This window comes from Berghia stephanieae, chromosome 9 (assembly GCF_034508935.2).
Source record: "Berghia stephanieae isolate SIO BIC M18660-M18661 chromosome 9, UCSD_Bste_1.3, whole genome shotgun sequence".
Taxonomy (NCBI): Eukaryota; Metazoa; Mollusca; class Gastropoda; order Nudibranchia; family Aeolidiidae; genus Berghia; species Berghia stephanieae.
The window spans coordinates 12,292,813-12,313,394 of NC_088368.1; the positions used below are offsets into that span (position 1 = coordinate 12,292,813).

General features: G+C 36.3%; 3 protein-coding genes across 6 annotated transcripts in view; all 3 read right to left on the reverse strand.

Annotated features, from left to right (window-relative positions):
• LOC144979699 (uncharacterized) overlaps positions 1–6,912 on the reverse strand; it is a 33,666-nt gene extending 26,754 nt beyond the window's left edge. Inside the window, exons 1-5 of one of the 3 annotated variants that reach the window (XM_078926625.1) lie at positions 6,730–6,912; positions 5,845–5,890; positions 3,628–3,842; positions 2,156–2,357; positions 1,109–1,264 (exon numbers count right to left, since the gene is read on the reverse strand). In XM_078926625.1, coding sequence (XP_078782751.1) covers positions 1,109–1,264; positions 2,156–2,357; positions 3,628–3,842; positions 5,845–5,890; positions 6,730–6,810 — 700 coding nt within the window. In that variant the 5' untranslated portion in view covers positions 6,811–6,912. Of the gene's footprint in view, positions 1–1,108; positions 1,265–2,155; positions 2,358–3,627; positions 3,843–5,844; positions 5,891–6,471 lie in introns of all 3 variants that reach the window. The other 2 variants (XM_078926626.1, XM_078926624.1) reach the window with 2 other exon arrangements.
• LOC144979700 (uncharacterized) overlaps positions 1–20,582 on the reverse strand; it is a 73,104-nt gene that overhangs the window by 31,790 nt on the left and 20,732 nt on the right. The gene's annotated exons all lie outside the window — the stretch shown is intronic.
• LOC144979701 (uncharacterized) overlaps positions 17,812–20,582 on the reverse strand; it is a 3,608-nt gene continuing 837 nt past the window's right edge. The window contains exon 2 of the mRNA XM_078926631.1: positions 17,812–20,210. Within this exon, the coding sequence (XP_078782757.1) occupies positions 19,951–20,210 (260 nt within the window). The 3' untranslated portion in view covers positions 17,812–19,950. The remainder of the gene's footprint in view (positions 20,211–20,582) is intronic.

Genomic DNA, 20,582 nt, shown 5'->3' on the forward strand with positions numbered 1-20,582 from the left:
AAATAAAAGGTGTGTACTCTTACATAGCATTTGTGCGTGTACAAAACCAAAGCTTTAAGTGACTGAGTGACGATAAAGCATTCATTGAGGGTTTGCATTCAGTATTAAAACTGTACACTTTTGGAGCAAAAATTTTAACAAGAAAGAAAAACCTCTATCAACCCAACAGCACAAATGCATACCCTTTGGACAACATACATGCTTCTATCAAAAAATGAAAGACATTCTCACTTGGTAAGAAACTAGTTCAATTCTGTATCAGGTCACTACAGTCACTAAACATACTTACATATGATTCCATTCTAACATATTTATTTCTTTATTCCCACTGAACAACAACTCTATTTCACAGTGAACTACTTTTAATTCCACATGAGGAATAAACCAAAATGGTTTCAGTTAAAAGGAGAAAGTGTATTGCAAAATGAGAGCAAAGATATAATAATTAAATAAGCAGCGCAAAAGAGTTCAGGAAGTAAAGATGAGATTTTCTATCAGAATGAAACACTTTTCAACACTATATATATATATATATATATATATATATATATATATATATATATATATATATATATATATATATATATATATATAATATATATACACCAGTATAATTTAGGAGCTCAGATAAATCAAGGGTGAAGAATGGAGAAACTTTTACAGGCTGTGATTACAATTACAATGATTTTGTCAAAGAGGGTTACAATTTTTTAAAATTTTCCCTTTGATCCGTTTTAACGGCACCACAAGAGTAATGACATTTTGACCAATCTGCTACTTATCATTAGAGCCAAATTTAATTGAAAATGGATAATCAAATTCCACATAAATGTTACATTTATTTTCATTGGATCTATTAACGATGTGGAGAGATTAGTCAATATCAATATAACCAATAAAACTCAGATATGCTCCTATAATAATGACGGCCATTCAGCTTCAAAGTCACATGATTTTCTAATTTTAGATGATGCTTCAAGTCTACAAATATTGGGTGTGTGACAAAACTGTTCATGTCCATTACCATTATTTTTTAATCATCTGCATAATTGGGTTACCCCGAACCATACGGTTTGTAACCAAGGCCATTGACATACTATGAACAAACCTTTGTCCCAAAATGCAAGTATTCCATCATCACTTTCCCCAAACTTCCAGACAAAAGGGGAGGGGACAGCTGGTGGGGCTGTCCCTGGGTTGACTCCAACGGATATAGCCTTGACATTGTGTGCTTTCAGGATAGGGAGGACTGCCTTAGTCATTCCTAAAAAGAACAACAACAGCAACAATAACGACAACAACAACAATAACAACAACAACAACAACAACAACAAAAACAAAAAATGAGAAAAATTAAGATGCAGTTGAATGTTTGGTTCATATTTACGAACAGAGACAAAGTATTATATGATGTCATTTTTTCAAATTGAACACGGAGCATTCTTTCTGTATAAAGAAAATCATTTAGAGGGTCTGGAAACAACTGAAGACTAATGTTGTACAAGAGTCCATTCATAGGCAAGTATTTGACTCCTTTTAAAAAAGAATTATATCAATTAATAAATAAAATGTACACGTTGTTTAAGATTAAAACTTACATTCTCGCAGGCAGGTTCATTTGGTGGAAAAAATTTTTTTTGTTTGGTTGGGTTTGTTATTTGTTTTACCAGTAATCATTCTTAAAGCTGTAAGTGTTATTCCAAGATGAATATCCAGAGAACAACACAGAGCAATCTGAAAGAAGTCACTTCTCGTTTGAAGTCAGAATCCTACAGCAGTCACTTAATTTCCCTTTTTCAACATTGTGACTCAATTTCTGATGATATTAACAGTTTCATAGGGAATTCTACATAGCCTCTGCAAGACTGATTGACATCATGAATGTGAAAGAATTCATTTCCACCAAAAGAGAGGGAGATGGGCTTCTTATTTGATCACACTGCCAGTAATTGTTGGAAACAAAGAAACAGGCACTGGTGGTGCGAGGTAAAATCCTGACAAGATTTATATAATATTGACAAAGCACTGAAAAAATACAAGGATACCCCCCCCCCACCCCCACCCAAAGAAATTTTAAAAAAATACCTTCCTCGAGTTATCTCACTTTTATCAGATTTTAGTTCCTTGACAAAAAAATAAGACTTAATTTTCTAACCTGGGACATCTCTTTGACTGTAGGTTGCATGTGTCCTGTTGATTCCAAATATTTTATCTAAAGTTTCTCCAATCCTAAGGCTGTAGTCAAACATAAAAGCCCCCATATTGTCCGTCTGCATGTTCATGGGCCCAGCATGCCACGATATAGTTTCGTTCTTTATGGCCTCTCCAAATAGATTGATATCATTAGAGTTTGGACACTGTGAAAATAAGCCATGATAAAAATACACTGACTTTCAGTAAAATGTTATCAAACTTGAATAATGACAAAAAAATTCTACAAAGGCGGATAATTAAGGAGTATTTTTTTTTTGTACAAATCTCGTTTTGTTGAAATGCCTAAAATAAAAGTTTCAAGGTTTCGGTTTTAGTTTAACTCCCTTTTTGCACATGCACATTATTCAAAAGAGGGCAACTCTGCACTAAAGTGTATCTAGAATATGGCTGCATGTCAAGAGCCTTACATGACAAACCCCAGAGTTTTTAGAAAGAATCCAATGGTCTTTGTTTGGTTTTGTGGTCTTGTAGTGTAGCACTCGCCTTTGGACTGTTGAGTTAGATTTCTTTTTCCAGTCCCGCTATGGGACTGGAGATCTTGGAATCGGCTCTTTACTCAAATTCTCTCACTGTACTCGGGTGTAAATTGAGTAACTGGCAGATGATAGTGTTGTCTCTGTCGCAAAAAAAAAATAAAAAATTATAATAATAGTGAATGGTATTCATGTTGATAAGACTGATATTCACAGAAAGTGAATAAAGCTCACTGGGCCAAATTCATGACTGTTACCAAAGCAAAAATATAGTATGTCATGTCATGAAATTGAGCGAGCCTGGTTGATTGCGTTCGTTATTGAGCAACAGAACCCTCTTTTCTTCAGAGATGTCAAGTAGTTATGTTAATGTATGATAAAGAATAATGTACCATCAGCTTTTTCCCAATGAGTGAGAGTAGTTATGTTAATGAATGATAAAGAATAATGTACCATTAGCTTTTTCCCAATGAGTGAGAGTAGTTATGTTAATGAATGATAAAGAATAATGTACCATCAGCTTTTTCCCAATGAGTGAGAGTAGTTATGTTAATGAATGATAAAGAATAATGTACCATTAGTTTTTTCCCAATGAGTGAGAGTAGTTATGTTAATGAATGATAAAGAATAATGTACCATCAGCTTTTTCCCAATGAGTGAGAGTAGTTATGTTAATGAATGATAAAGAATAATGTACATCAGCTTTTTCCCAATGAGTGAGAGTAGTTATGTTAATGAATGATAAAGAATAATGTACCATTAGCTTTTTCCCAATGAGTGAGAGTAGTTATGTTAATGAAGGATAAAGAATAATGTACCATTAGCTTTTTCCCAATGAGTGAGAGTAGTTATGTTAATGAATGATAAAGAATAATGTACCATCAGCTTTTTCCCAATGAGTGAGAGTAGTTATGTTAATGAATGATAAAGAATAATGTACCATTAGCTTTTTCCCAATGAGTGAGATATCCGGACAGTTCAAATATAGAGACACAAGCCAAGGATGTGTGGTGTAGATAAAAGTCTCCTCACTTCCCATTTCTTTCAGCCAGGCTGGCAGACTGATGGCTCGAGGAAAGAACTCAGTGAAATAACGGTTGATGACATCAATGGCGTAGCCAACATCTTGTGATGTTCCGTCAGAATATCCCACATCTGGTAAATAAAACGTGACATTTTAATAATAATAATATTAATAATAATAATAATAATAATAATAATAATAATAATAATAATAATAATAATAATAATAATAATAATAATAATAATAATAATAATAAATAATAATAATAATAACATATCAGAATATGGGTTGATAGGCCAAATGCCTTTAAATAACCTGTGAAAAAAAAAAAAAGGAAAAAAAAAAAGAAGAAGAAAAGTTCAGGTCAAAATGCCTTGCAGAAATCAAGGTAAACAACACCAATGCAACTTCCATCATCCACTAATTTAGTAAAATTATTCATGACATTTAATGTGTGTAATTCATAAAATTATATTGAATGTGTGTAATTCATAAAATTATATTGAATGTGTGTAATTCATAAAATTATACTGAATGTCGCTTTAAAATGTGCCAATCAATAAATTCTATTATTCAAGATATTTCCATAATTTTACATAAAATACCAATTTAATTGGTACAGCGGAACTCAGATACAACGGGGAAAGTGGGACTAACAAAAAAATCCCCGTTGTAGCCGAGCCCCATTATATCCATACATACAGAATTTGAAGGGAAGTAAAAAATACAGACAAGGAACACACTTCGAGTTACCTCCCTAAGTAAATGAATCAGATGACGTGGCTGAGACCTCCATTCCTGTAAACCCCCTCCTGTGAAATCATCATATTTCAACCCATCTTCCACTTACTTCAGAACACAAGGCAGGTTCGAACAATGCAACGGTTAATTCTACCTTCCACCTTTCCAACTGCGCCACTGACAACCACTTAGTGCACTTCAAAACTCAAGTAGCGCACCGTCCTAGCCTCAGGCTTCACAGAGAGCTCATCACCATCTCACTCCTCATTGGGCATAGTTACCTTATCACATCCCTCACTCTATGCCTAAGTATATCAAGATGTTGATCAGTCAGTCACACGCCTCTCACTAGCCTTTTGCTGCATCGTCGTGGATATCCCATCTCCAATCCCTATAAGTAATGTGTGCCTTCCTCTTTTCTTCTGAGTATGTAGCTTTTCTCAACTGGGTACTAAACTTGCAACCTGCACCCCGTGTTCCAAGAAATATTTCTCCGTTATAGCCATGCATGATTTATATGAATTATATAGGCCGTAGAACAGGGATTTAAACATTTCCTGTTACAGCCGAGCTCCCGTTGCAACCAAGGCTGTTGTATGCGAGCTGTAATGTATTAATTATGCTGTCTTTTTGTGAAGAACTGTAACACGGATTGCCTCCAAGTCATCTAGTAAAGTTCCAGACATAAGTGATTTATTATAAATTATTGCAAGAAGTGGTAGGATCTCATAAGACACATGAATAGAGTCAGGACCAATACTTACACCAATCTTCAGCAATCCATCAAAACAAACAAATATTGAACACGAATGGACTAGGATGAAGACATTAGAGTGTGCTTCATTTTTATTTTGAAAATATCTAATTGACAAATTAGAGACACCATTTTTGATACATTATCCATCATCTCTTAAATAAGGTAGGGACCTACTCATCATCACCAGAGTAATGTGTGGAAACTCTCTAACCTAAGGACGCAATATTGGGCCAAAGTTTTGAAAACATTGTCAGATGTTCAGTCATGATTATCTGACAAGACATTGCTTGACATTTTTATAATATGCTGTACTGGTATCGACAATTGAAGCCATACATTGTGCCAAAAAGAGAAAAGTGCCAATCTTTAATTGCACTTGGTTTCTAGGTATAGGAACTGAGATAAATCTCAAAATTATAGATCTGATTACTTTAACTTTAACGTGCTAATTAATCTCTGTAACAAACATAACTGTTTACAACAACAACAAAAAAAAACAAACAAAAAAAAGAACAACTAAACTAAGAAAATAAAAAATATTTTAAAAGCAAAAACCACAATCATTATTTTTTAAAAATAAAGTTTTAAATTTTCTAAAAAAAATTAACGTCATATTGGGAAAATAAAAGACTTACCCAGGTGGTTCATGAAAACGACATGCACATTTCTCATAGACAGTTTCTAGAATAAAACAAAAATGGAGAGGAAAATAATGAGAGGAGTGAGAAGGGAAGATAAGAGAGAGAAAAGATGCACAGATAAAATATTTAAATATAAATCAAAACCAAATACATTAATACAACTGAATATATGTTTATTATATTGCATTTCCAGTACAGGATTACCATGCTCAGTGCGTTCCACAATACTTCTTTTAACCCACCAGCAGGTTACATGAAACCAAATTTAATTTTGATAAATACAGTCACTTGTTAATACTTGTTGTGTTAACATTCTTACAATTACAATATCCTTCACTGCCTATTGTCAGGTGCAAAGTCACATCTGTATCGAGTGGGGTAGTGCAAAATAGGCACGATTTTGGTCTCCATAGCTAAAATGCCCTGTTTGGCTAGGAGCACGATTTTGGCCACCCGACCTAAAATTGTTTTTTCATCTATAGAAATCATGACATCTTCTTTTCATTGACCAGTTAAAAATTAAAAAGAAAAGAGTTAAAACCCTTCAACAGGAACAAAAGTCGGTCAAACTCAAAGTAACTGTGGTCTAAAGAAGAACTTTTCTAACAACTTTACACTTACACGATGTCCAAATAAAATCAGGGAAACAATGATCAGAGAGAGGTCGAGGTTATTGTTTTATAAACAAACAACTATGTTTGTCCAAGCAATTGTGAAGGTGTGTCACCAATTCCATGTTCTGACTGGTCAAAAATCTTGGTCAGTCAGTTAATTGCAACTTCGGAAACGGCAACTGGCAACCATGACCGGCTAAGTCAAGTCAGCTGCTTTCAAACCATGACCGGCTAAGTCAGCTGCTTTCAAACTAATTTTGCTTACTGCGTCTGCGTCGTGCTTGACAGCCATTGAAATGCAAAAGGACAGAATGATTCCAATAAAAATGTAATGTATCTTCATCATTAACAATTAAGACTTGAGGCTGAGGAAACCCGTGACCACTGTGCACTTTCTTCTCGCTGTTTCACAATGCAGATTGTTTATAAATATTCGTGTCACATGATCTTTTCGACTAAGATTGCCAGATTAATTTTGCAAAATAAAATGCCAAAAATCTGTTGCCATTATTAGTCTTGATCTGATGAAAATATCACCTCTTCTTGCCGGTTCATTGGTGAAAATGTATACATTCTATGAATTAAGTATTGATTTGTCCGTAAAATAAGTGAAATTAAGTGATTTGAAATAAAATACCAAACTCAATTTTTCAAATCTAAACAAGTGTTAAAAACATTTTTAGAATTTGGTATTATAAACGCCAACTGGGCAAATTTTTTTTCTTTCTGTACGTTGTTGGTGCTGGGTCGAGTTTGAAACGATCAAATCGAGCGGGTTTTCGATCGAGTCCTCTAAAATCGAGTCGGTTTCGAGCGGGTTTCGAGTCAGTGACGTCATCGAGCAGTGATTCGTTTGAAAGAAAAAAACACGAGCATCTCGGTTGCCACAGGAAACTTCACAGACCCCTCCCTCTCTTATGTCTGTGGCTGGCTTGACTGCAGCTGGTTATGATGGGGGCTGCCAGATGGCCAAGTTCAAAATTGGTTACTAAGAAATGTTTTTCTATTATTATTCTTTTTTTTTTTTTAAATCTTTTATTTTAAAAAAAATGAAAAGATAAGTTTTATCCAACTGTAGTCGATTGTTTTATTAATTAAAATCAATGAGTTTTTCAAGGGAGTCAGGATGATTGTGGTGTTTGATAATGTGAGGTTCTATTTGACTATTTGGCCAAGTTAAAATCTGGCTGTTTGGAAGCCTTGATTTTATTTATTTTAATTAATTTTTTTTTATGATCGTTCGTCGCATCACACGCACACACCCACACACGCACGCACACACAGGCACACACACGCACACACACACACACACACACACACACACACACACGTCATCAAAACTGCATCAGTTGTTGATTTGGTGATGGGGTGGCACGTCAAACCCCCCCCCCCCCCCCCCCCCCCCCCTAATCAGAGAAGGAATACAGCGATATTCACCTTGACATATTTCATATTTATGTCGCGCCAAAAGTTGTCGGGTGTAACCTACATGACCGCCCCCACCTCACATTTGTCACTGGTCGTCATCGAGGCGCGCGCTTTCTTGCTTTGTCGGTTACCTTTCATCACACATGTTCAAATCTTTATCTTATAGCCTATTTACTACTGCTATTAATTTTATTTAAACAGGTGATATTACGGTTGTTGCCTTTCCTGCTCTCGGCTTAGTTAGGTTGCTTTAAAATTTGGGCAGGAATATGAATATTTAACATTGTTACTTCCTGTTTAGTTTTTCTTTGTGTATGTATGTGTGTGTGTGTGTGTGTGTGTGTGTGTGTGTGTTGTTGTTGTTGTTGTTGTGGCTGTTGTTGTTTTGTTGAGTTTTGGGGGGTTTTTTTGTTTTTTTTTTTTTTTTTTTTTTTTGGGGGGGGGGGGGGGGTGCTTTTCTGACATCCAAACACCAAACCCGAGACTATTTATTTATTTACATTTGGTTACTTTGTTTGGTTTCTTTTTTTTTCTCTTCATTTTGTTGTGTTTTTTTTTTTTTTTTTTTTTTTTTTTTTTTTTTTTTTTGTCTTTTTTGTTTTGTTTGTTTTTGTTTCCTTTTTTTGGGAATGGGAAGAAGGGGTAGTTTTATCCTTAGTCTTTTTAAAAGATGTATGGGATTACCTAACTTGGAACGCACAATAGGGATCGGCGTCGTTTCTGAGTTCAGTCAATTTTTTTTCATTTTTTTTTATTGCTCAGTCCATTAAAGTGGAAGTAGGTATGTAGCTGGGTGGACGCTATTTTAGATCAACGGAAAGTACTTTTCGATTTACTAGCATCCTATTAAAAGTTTGGGGTCCCAATAGCTCAGTAGGTAGTGCACTCGCTTAACATGCAAGGGAACCGAGCTCGATTCCGGGTGAAGTAGATACATATATTCTGACCCCTTGTCTACCTAGTAGTGATTGGGAAGCAAAGTCTGTTAGATCTGGCGGAAAGTTCCTTGCGATAGACTAATGGGCAATTGCTTTCGTAAGTTTTCCGATATGGAAACCGTACTGAACTCCGGCTTCATCGGGCCCAATAGCTCTGAAGAAGTACTTTTTAAAAAAAAGATTAAAAGCATGCATTTGTTGCGATCCTTAATGTTGTGATTATTAGTTGTTCTGTGGCTCAGCGGTAAGGTGTCTCTTCTTGTCATAAATCAAGCGATGTTAAGCGTTGTAAGTGGTCGAGTGGGTGACAGTGATCCTGGAAAATTCTGATCCCGAAGTTAAGTCCTTGTGTAAGGCACTTACCACACATTACTTTACTCGACTCAGGTGTGAATGTATAACTATCTATAAGCAGTGACGGATACTATTAAGAGTTTTAGTACAAAAAAGACCCGAAACAGGCGACTGGTAGTTTATGAAATGGATGTAGGTTTGTATGGCCTGCTAGGGGAAAATTGAATTATTATGAAGTTCATTGATCCGTGGAAATGAGCTTTGAATTCATACACCTGCTTGACCACTCCGATTCCAATATAAACGACTGGTTAATGTTCCCATATTATAAACTATAGTTAGCTGAAAATCTTTCTCTGTCGGGGCCCCAAAAGTATGGAATAAATTAGACAAAGAAATCAAAGACGCTCCCGAGCTTTAATATTTTTAGGATTCTTTTGAAACTATTCCTTTTCAGATAAGTTAGCAATAGTATTTGTTTTGTTTTTTTCCTAGGTATGGTCTTTTAGGAACAATTTGTGAATTCTGCGAGCTGTTTTGATTGATGATCACATTAACATGTGTTGATATTTATTTTATTTATTATAATTAAGGTGATGATGATGCTGGGCTGCTGCTCCTGCTGATAATGATGGTGAAGATAAATAAATTATAAAAATAATAATAAATAAAATTCCCGTTATTCATCCCATAGGGGAGGTTTTTCTCTACGGTCTATTCTAAGGGAAGACTGGAATAACCCAGGCGTCAGCCACAGTGCAGCGCCGCAAATTGAGCTAGGACGAGGTGACTTGCTCAAGGCTTCACAGTGCAGCGGCGGGTGATCGAACTCGGTACCTTTGGGGTGCGAACCAAAGACCGAACCGCTGAGCCACGCTGCCCCTAATGATGATGATGATGATGATGATGATGATGATGATGATGATGATGATGATGATGGGAACTAACAAATTACACAGGCATCTAACATTGAAACATTCCATATTCAAAGCTAACGTTTTACTTTACTGTAGGGTAGTGTTCATTGATAGATGGATGCGTGTGTGTCATAGAAATAGCCATAGTGTCTGTCTGTCTGTCTGTGTGTGTGTGTGTGTGTATGTGTGTGTGATATTCAACCTTTAGTAGGTTTAATGAAGTCTTGTCACACACGCGTGATACACCTACACGAATTTCCCTGCCACCCAGACACACTAACATCTGACAAGGAGTGAGGGCTGTGGAAGAACCACAGACTACCGTGTTCAAACGTTGGCGATTGGTATCGGATGGCAAACTGTGATCGTTTGAAATGATTCGAAACACTCGTTACTGGTTACCCCTCAACTCGCTCGGATCGTGATCGTCTCAAGTCTCAAGATCGTCTCAAGCTCGTCTCAAGTCTCAAGATCGTCTCAAGCTCGTCTCTACTCGTCAACTCGAATGATCGTTTTATCAACTCGCTCTTCCGGAATTGAGATCGGACGGTGAATCGTGGCTTCGCGCTCGAATGTCGATCGAGTAAAAGCGATCGAATAACCCAACACTAATATATTTCATCTTTTACTTAACCCCAAGGAATTTACCCAATGGAAACCGTACGGTGCTCTTATTGGCTAACCAACCAGCGGCCTCGATGAGAAAAATATCCGCCATTTTGATGTTGGCTGGGAATCGCGTTACTAGGGTAAACAAGCGCTGATCGGCCGTTCATGAAAACAAGTTGCTGCTCGCTCGTTTAACTCAAAATTATTCAAAACGATCTCTCTAAAATGATATAAATGTGACTTCTTAAGGTTTTCTTCACGGTCAAAACCACACAACATTCTATTAATGATTACGTCCGAGGCAAAAAGGAATATTGACAGGTCGACCGAGAGTTGAACTCGTGAGACGACAAACATCAATGCGAAGTGTAGCGAGAGTCAAGCTATTGTTTGTCTTGTCCTATTCTATATAGAGAAAAGGATAAATAGTATAGCCTCGTGTGTGAGTGGTTGCGTGTCATGGTCTTGTTTTTAAATTGTTTCTGTTGTTTATGTGTGTAGTGATGACTCTCTCACACTCAATTTCAATGACGAAAGAGGAATTCCCGCACACAAGAAAGGGGAATTGGGGTGGTACTTGGCATACATATTGTATAGTATCTAGTTCTAAATAGATAACTGATTAGAATTATATTATGATATATAAACACAATGCCAAATACAATTCCGAAGTTTCCTTATTTCAAATGAAGTAAAGCCCCAAAACCTAATGGTAGTGATTGTAGTACTGAGTGTTAGTGAGGTGATGTGGTGTTGGTGGTGGTTGTAGTTGTAGTAGTAATAGTGATGATGATGTGGTGGTGGTGATGATTGTAGTTGTAGTAGTAGTGGTAGTGATGATGATGTGGTGGTGGTTGTAGTAGTAGTGGTAATGGTAATGATGTGGTGGTGGTGGTGGTTGTAGTAGCAGTGGTCGTGATGATGATGTGGTGGTGGTGTTTGTAGTAGTAGTGGTAATGATGCGGCTATGTGGTCTAGTAGTATGACACTCGCTTCCGGATCGGAAGGTCCTGGGTTCGAGCCTCGCGCTCGGCGCATAATTGAGTCCTTGGAAAAGGCTCTTTACTCACATTCTCTCACCGTACTCAGGTGTAAAATGAGTACCTGGCCGTTAACAGAGTTGTCTTTGTCCGAAAAATTGTAATATCGCCTAACAGGCGTCATGTCCCGTCCTACATGTTAAATGTTGACCAGGGACCCCTTGTAAAGCGCTTTGAGCACATTTAGTAGATATTGCACTATATAAAGCTCAATTAAAAAAAAAAAAATATTTCAATGATGATGATATGGTGGTGGTGGTTGCAGTAGTAGTAGTGGTAGTGATGATAATGTGGTGGTGGTTGTAGTTGTAGTAGTAGTGATAGTGATGATGATGTGGTGGTGGTTGTAGTAGTAGTGGTAGTGATGATGATGTGGTTGTGGTGGTTGTAGTAGTAGTTGTAATGGTGATGATATGGTGGTAGTGGTGGTTGCAGTAGTAGTGGTAGTGATGACGATGTGGTTGTGGTGGTTGTAGTAGTAGTGGTAATGGTAATGATATGGTGGTAGTGGTGGTTGTAGTAGTAGTGGTAATGGTAATGATATGGTGGTGGTTGTAGTAGTAGTGGTCGTGATGACGATGTGGTTGTGGTGGTTGTAGTAGTAGTGGTAGTGATGCTATTGTGGTGGTGGTTGTAGTAGTTGAGGTAGTGATGTGGTAGTGGTTGTAGTAGTAGTGGTGGTGGTGGTTGTGGTAGTAGTGGTAATGATGATGATATGGTGGTGGTGGTTGCAGTAGTAGTGGTAGTGATGACGATGTGGTTGTGGTGATTGTAGTAGTGGTAGTGATGATGATGTGCTGGTGGTGGTGTAGTAGTAGTGGTAGTGATAATGATGTGGGGCTGGTGGTTGTAGTAGTAGTGTTAGTGATGATATTGTGGTGGTGGTTGTAGTAGTAGATGATGTGGTGGTTGGAAAACACATTACAGGTTATTATAATACATGATTACACACATTCTCTAACTTCATTTTTTGACAGCTTCGTTGTGCCATAAATATACGCAACAGTTCTGAAACATTTTATTGTGGATTTTGATATTGTTTGTTGTTTTTCTTGTGTCGTTATGTTGACATAGATACCGAATGAATGGTAATTAACTACATTCTCAGCCAACAACAAAATGGCGCTGAATGCTTTCATTGGTGGGCACTTTTTAGGCTTCGTACGTATTCTCATTCGTTTAATTCTATGCTTAACCCATAATAAATTATACACCAGTTTTAACATGAAAGAGAAAAAAGTAATCTGAATAAAATAATACTATTCATCATTCAAGATCTTCTAAATAATAATTCTCTTGGCTTCAGATCTACTAAATAAAGTAATCCTTTGTTCTGTTGCTGGGCACTGTTTGCCGTGAGTCGCGAGAGAGAGAGAGAGAGAGAGAGAGAGAGAGAGAGAGAGAGAGAGAGAGAGAGAGAGGAGCTTTTCAGACTCTGTAAAACGAAAATAGCTATGACTTTATACCCTTTGGACAGGACGCTAGTCTATCCAAAGTACTTTCCACCAGACCAGATCCAACAGACCAAGCTACACAATCACCTTGGGGGGGGGGGGGGGGGGGGTGTAGGAAAAAATCTCGCCGACTTCATCCCGAATCGATCTCTGTCCTTTTGCGTATGAAGCTATTCCTCTACCAACTGAATTATCGAGACCCCTGCTGGTTGAGAGATTGAGTCAATTTTAAAAAATTAGTATTAGATTGGTAAACGAGAATTTTAGTTACCCATTTGGTAACTGACAAATATCTCATTCGTCGGTGTATCTGGTCGTGGTTACTTCTGACTTATAGCTTTCATTTCCAGACTTGTGTATAGAAATACGTGACTGTGTCTAGGAACACAAAACAAACAAAAAAGAAAAACAATAACTGATTTTCCCTTTTCTGTCTTTCTTTTTTTTTTTTAATTGTTCACATCTACTCCCTATAAACTTCCTTGCTCCTTGTGTAATTATCCCCTAGTTTCAACCGTTTTTGTTTTTTTTCACTGTGCCTGTTCCTGTGAGCTATCTTAAATCGGTTTCATTTTCGTAAAAAAAAAAAAAAAAATATTGACTTGCTTTCTGTCTGTTCCATAGAATTACAGTAAATTACTTAGTCTGTTCTCAATTATTATCATACTAATATTTCACAAAGCCGTAGAAAAATTATATGGAGATAAAAAATATAAAGTGAGTAGATGTGACTCATATATAAGGGAACAACACAAAACAAACAACGTTTCGGCCCTTGGCCTTCGTCAGGAGACAGTAAACAAACACACAAACAAATATGTAAATTTACAAAATATCACATTTTGTCAAATGTGGAAATAAAGTTAATGTGAGGAAAGGGCGTCGAGTGTTGATGCAAGAAGTGGCACGAGATAAGGAGAGAGAGAGAGAGAGGGGGGGGGGAAGAGAGAAAGAATGAGAGAGAGAGAGAGATAGAGAGAGAGAGAGAATGGAGAGGATGTGTATATGTTTGTGTATGTGTGTCAGTGTGCGTATGTCTGTGTATGTGTATATATAGTAAAAGTAACTGCAAAAAGGTCTTTAAAAAATTAGAAAAATTATAGTTGAATACAGTAGAACTATGTAAAACAGGTCTGGATATTATTGGGACCCGGTCAGCTGGAGAGAGAGAGAGAGAGAGAGAGAGAGAGAGAGAGAGAGAGAGAGAGAGAGAGAGAGAGAGAGAGAGAGAGAGATAAAAGTAAAAGGGGATTTAGGCCATTTTCGTTATTCCCTTGAAATTCGGCTATGACCAAGGAATTTACCCAATGGAAACCGTACGGTGCTCTTATTGGCTAACCAACCAGCGGCCTCGATGAGAAAAATATCCGCCATTGAGACGTTGGCTGGGAATTGCGTTACTATAGTAAACAAGCGCTGATCGGCCGTTCATGAAAACAAGTTGCTGCTCGCTCGTTTAACTCAAAATTATTCAAAACGATCTCTCTAAAATGATATAAATGTGACTTCTTAAGGTTTTCTTCACGGTCAAAACCACACAACATTCTATTAATGATTACGTCCGAGGCAAAAAGGAATATTGACAGGTCGACCGAGAGTTGAACTAATGAGACGACAAACATCAATGCGAAGTGTAGCGAGAGTCAAGCTATTGTTTGTCTTGTCCTGTTCTATATAGAGAAAGGGAAAAATAGTATAGCCTCGTGTGTGAGTGGTTGCGTGTCATAGTCATTTTTTAAATTGTTTCTGTTGTTTATGTGTGTAGTGATGACTCTCTCACACTCAATTTCAATGCCGAAAGAGGAATTCCCGCACACAAGAAAGGGGAATTGGGGTGGTATTTGGCATACATATTGTATAGTATCTAGTTCTAAATAGATAACTGATTAGAATTATATTATGATATACAAACACAATGCCAAATACAATTCCGAAGTTTCCTTATTTCAAATGAAGTAAAGCTCCAAAACCTAATGGTAGTGATTATAGTACTGGTGTTAGTGAGGTGATGTGGTGTTGGTGGTGGTTGTAGTTGTAGTAGTAATAGTGATGATGATGTGGTGGTGGTGATGATTGTAGTTGTAGTAGTAGTGGTAGTGATGATGATGTGGTGGTGGTTGTAGTTGTAGTAGTAGTGGTAATGGTAATGATCTGGTGGTGGTGGTGGTGGTGGTTGTAGTAGTAGTGGTCGTGATGATGATGTGGTGGTGGTGTTTGTAGTAGTAGTGGTAATGATGCGGCTATGTGGTCTAGTAATATGACACTCGCTTTCGGATCGGAAGGTCCTGGGTTCGAGCCTCGCGCTCGGCGCATAGTTGAGTCCTTGGAAAAGGCTCTTTACTCACATTTTCTCACCGTACTCAGGTGTAAAATGAGTACCTGGCCGTTAACAGAGTTGTCTTTGTCCAAAAAATTGTAATATCGCCTAACAGGCGTCATGTCCCGTCCTACATGTTAAATGTTGACCAGGGACCCCTTGTAAAGCGCTTTGAGCACATTTAGTAGATATTGCACTATGTAAAGCTCAATTTTAAAAAAATATATATTTCAATGATGATGATATGGTGGTGGTGGTTGCAGTAGTAGTAGTGGTAGTGATGATAATGTGGTGGTGGTTGTAGTTGTAGTAGTAGTGATAGTGATGATGATGTGGTGGTGGTTGTAGTAGTAGTGGTAGTGATGATGATGTGGTTGTGGTGGTTGTAGTAGTAGTTGTAATGGTGATGATATGGTGGTAGTGGTGGTTGCAGTAGTAGTGGTAGTGATGACGATGTGGTTGTGGTGGTTGTAGTAGTAGTGGTAATGGTAATGATATGGTGGTAGTGGTGGTTGTAGTAGTAGTGGTAATGGGAATGATATGGTGGTGGTTGTAGTAGTAGTAGTGGTCGTGATGACGATGTGGTTGTGGTGGTTGTAGTAGTAGTGGTAGTGATGATTATGTGCTGGTGGTGGTGCAGTAGTGGTAGTGATAATGATGTGGTGCTGGTGGTTGTGGTAGTAGTGGTAGTGATGCTATTGTGGTGGTGGTTGTAGTAGTTGAGGTAGTGATGATGTGGTGGTGGTTGTAGTAGTAGTGGTGGTGGTGGTTGTGGTAGTAGTGGTAATGATGATGATATGGTGGTGGTGGTTGCAGTAGTAGTGGTAGTGATGACGATGTGGTTGTGGTGATTGTAGTAGTAGTGGTAGTGATGATGATGTGCTGGTGGTGGTGTAGTAGTAGTGGTAGTGATAATGATGTGGGGCTGGTGGTTGTAGTAGTAGTGTTAGTGATGATATTGTGGTGGTGGTTGTAGTAGTAGATGATGTGGTGGTTGGAAAACACATTACAGGTTATTATAATACATGATTACACACATTCTCTAACTTCATTTTTTGACAGCTTCATTGTGCCATAAATATACGCAACAGTTCTGAAACATTTTATTGTGGATTTTGATATTGTTTGTTGTTTTTCTTGTGTCGCTATGTTGACATAGAGACCGAATGAATGGTAATGACTACATTCTCAGCCAACAATAAAATGGCGCTGAATGCTTTCATTGGTGGACACTTTTCAGGCTTCGTACGTATTCTCATTCGTTTAATTCTATGATATATATATATATATATATATATATATATATATATATATATATATATATATATATATATATATATATATATATATATATATATATATATAAAATAAAACATAATACGATGCATAACAAAGATGATTTACAAGGGAAAAAATTATCATCTCCCAAAACTATCTTATACTTATACATTTGACTGTTTCTCTCTCAGCAATGGGATCCGGCCAGGGTCAGTTCAAAATCAAGTCATTCCAAGACAAAGAGAGAAAGCACGTTGGAAAAAAGATATAAGGGTATAGAAGACACAGTCAGTACCTCCACCTCCCTGCCCACCTACGGGAGGTCAGGAACCCCACCCAGGACATTGATTTAATAACTATGAATTGACACCTGTATATTTGTACAACATAATAATTTTAATTACAATATGTAATCTTGCAATAGGAAATGACATGTGTATATATATATGTACAACATAATAGTTTTAATCACAATTTGTAATTCGACGGTGTTTACATTGTAAACATGATAAGGATTAATTTTTATAATTATTATATTCATTAATTTCAGATCACATGAGTGTATATAAAGATTGCTTAAATGAATTTATCAAATGATTTGCATTATTATCTTACAGGACAATGAAAATATTCTACAAAAATGTGGATCTCTTGTAGGTACTGTGAAAGGTTGTTGTGTATAAACTAGGAAAAGACAGTTTCATTCTGATTGTATTTTCGCAAATATTCTTGAAATAAAAAGGACTTTTGTTATTCAAAAACTCCGTCCGTGAATAATTGAATCCCAACATTGACAAACATGTCTGTGGATATTCGATTCCAATATTGATAGACATGTCTGTGAAAAGGTGGATAGAGCATTGATAGACATGTTTTTGAATAATTGAATACCACATGGTTAATAGACGCGTGTGGAGAATCGAATTTTGACATGTCTAGGGCAATGAAAAAAATATCCTTACTTTATTTATATATATATTTATATATATATATATATATATATATATATATATATATATATATATATATATATATATATATATATATATATATATATATAATACATAAACAGATCCTTTAACACAGGGTTAGAACGTTTCTACAAAGATGTCATGGTCAAAAACAAGCCATACAAACAATTATTTTTAATGTGAACAAATTAGAAAATGATAAAGTGTCTACATAGAAATACCACAATGAACAAGAGCTTTTAAACAGCGCAGTATCAACATATGTACTCAAGGATGAAGTCCTGATTCAACAATAACACTTAACGTGTAGGACAAGACTGGACACATGTGATCCGTTATTATAATTTCAATCAACAGAAAAATTTCTCTCGGGTTCTTGTTCAACATCTCAGTATGGTGAACAAAGAAAAAAAGTCTTTTATGGACTCTGCGTTACATCGCCCATAGCAACACTCCGATCTGGGCCCCATAAATCTGCCGTACTCTAAAAAAAAATTTTTAAACAAAAAAACACTTTTTACAGATTTTGGGCAGACAATTTGTCCTTCAAAATATAGTCTCATGACTTGTTAAAAACTCTCAAACGCGAGACGTCATGAAAACCTTCAAGGAAGTCCCAAGTTGAGAGTTTTTGATAAGATAATGGTCACTTTAATCGATCGATATTTGAAGGTCAAACTTTCTGGCCAAAATCTTAAATAGTGCTGGATTTTTTTTTTCTTTTTCAGAGTAGCTACGGCTGAAATTGGATTCAATAGTCGTAACGCCACTTCCTTCCTTATGACGCATGGTAACTTAGTAACACTGGCTCTAAACTATCGGAACAGTGGCGGACGCCCGTATGAAATATTTCTCCGGCGGGACTAAAAACGTTTCCAGAGGAAAAAAAACACAAAAATTTGATCATGTTTTGACTTTTACACATTCTGATCAAAAGGCATATGAAAAGGGAATGAAAAGTTCTAGCCAGCATGAAATATAAAAAGTAATGATTTTCTTGGTTTAGAACCAAGATGGCCGCCGTTGCCGGGCTGTGTGACATCAGACTACTGAATCCAATTTCTGACCAAGTATTAACAGCATACATAGATTTATAAATGGTAATTTATACACCTATGACAGCATAGCACCAATAGGTAAAACATTAAAAAGTGTAAAGATGATAAATGAGAAGTCCAACTCGTCTTGCTAGTCTGCTACTTTTTTTTTTCGCATTACTTTAGACACTCCACAACTTCTTGCATCGTAGTATTCACAAAAACTGAAATATCACATATTTGGCCATTTCAAATAGAAAGTAACTATTCAAGTACGTATCGTCTTAATCATTTAATTGCGGTACTCTAGAAAGGCAAATATTTAAAAGTTTGGCCTGAAAACCCGTCTTTCAAATATCGATTGATTTAAATGGCCTTCATCTTGCCAGAAACTCTCAAACCTGAGACTTCGCAAAAACCCAGATTTGAAAGTTTTTGTCAAGATAAGGGTCATTTAAATCTAACGATATTTGCAAGACGAGTTTTCTGGCCAAATTAAAATTTATCGATACGTGTTTTTCCAGAGTACGGCAGTTAACTGATGAAACCCAACATAACACAGTTTCGAGGAGATATGTAATCACATAATCTCTATATGCAAAGACGACACAAGACAAAGAAAATCCGGCCTTTGGTCTTCGTCAGGACACAAACAGAACTCGCAATATGGCAGCAAAAGTCATATTTGTGACACATACTGTCAATTTGGTATTATGTCAGAATGATGATATACATGAAGGTTTTATTTAAAGTCATACTAATCAGAATTGGGAACTTTAGTGTTATTATTATTATTATTATTATTATTATTATTATTATTATTATTATTATTATTATTATTATTATTATTATTATTATTATTATTATTATTATTATTATTATTATCATATAGTTGTTATTTATCATCATCATCATCATCATCATCATCATCATCATCATCATCATCACCATCATCATCATCATCATCATCATCATCATCATTATTATCAACAACATAATGAAAATAATAATAATAATAATAATAATAATAATAATAATAATAATAATAATAATAATAATAATAATAATAATAATAATAATAATAATATGTAATAATAATAATAAAATCGGCACACACCTCACAGTTCACATTACACCCCTCACATCTCACATCTCACGTCTCACGTCTCAACCCAAATTGCCTCAAACCTCATGCCTTAGATTTTAAACAGTTTCATTTTCTACTATCAAGACACTCGTCGTCTCGTTTTTCTTCTCTTCATCCTGCCCTTCGTCCTGGTCCTCCTCCTCATCATCAGCATCATCATAACCATCACCACCATCATCGTTTTTATCATAGTCATTGTTCTTATCATTGCCAGCATCATTGTCTTTCATCGTCGTTGTTGTCTTCATGTCATCTTTCTCACGTGACAAAAACCACAATGGCAGGATGAAAAATGACCCCAATGTTACGAACGCTCCTGGTTGTAATAGAAAAGAGAACAAGAAAAATGTATACATACACTGACTTGAGTGAAAATAAGTGTGGCCTTAAGACAGTCATGGAAAAGAAAATTGGCACGTAACAGGTGACTATTACTGTATGTAAGGGAAATTTTAAGTGTTATTCTGAAAGAATGAATGAAGGATTATGAAGCATGTTAAGTATTGCAAACCTATACATTTGCTGTAGAAATAAATGTACATCCTTATTTTTTTATTTATTTAAAATATAAAATCAAAAATAGTTATGACAACCATTAGGTGTTCACGTAGCCAAAATTCGAAGCACAGCCTTAGTAAACTCTTGGCCTGACACAGACCAAACGTTTACATCACAATACAAGGCAAAG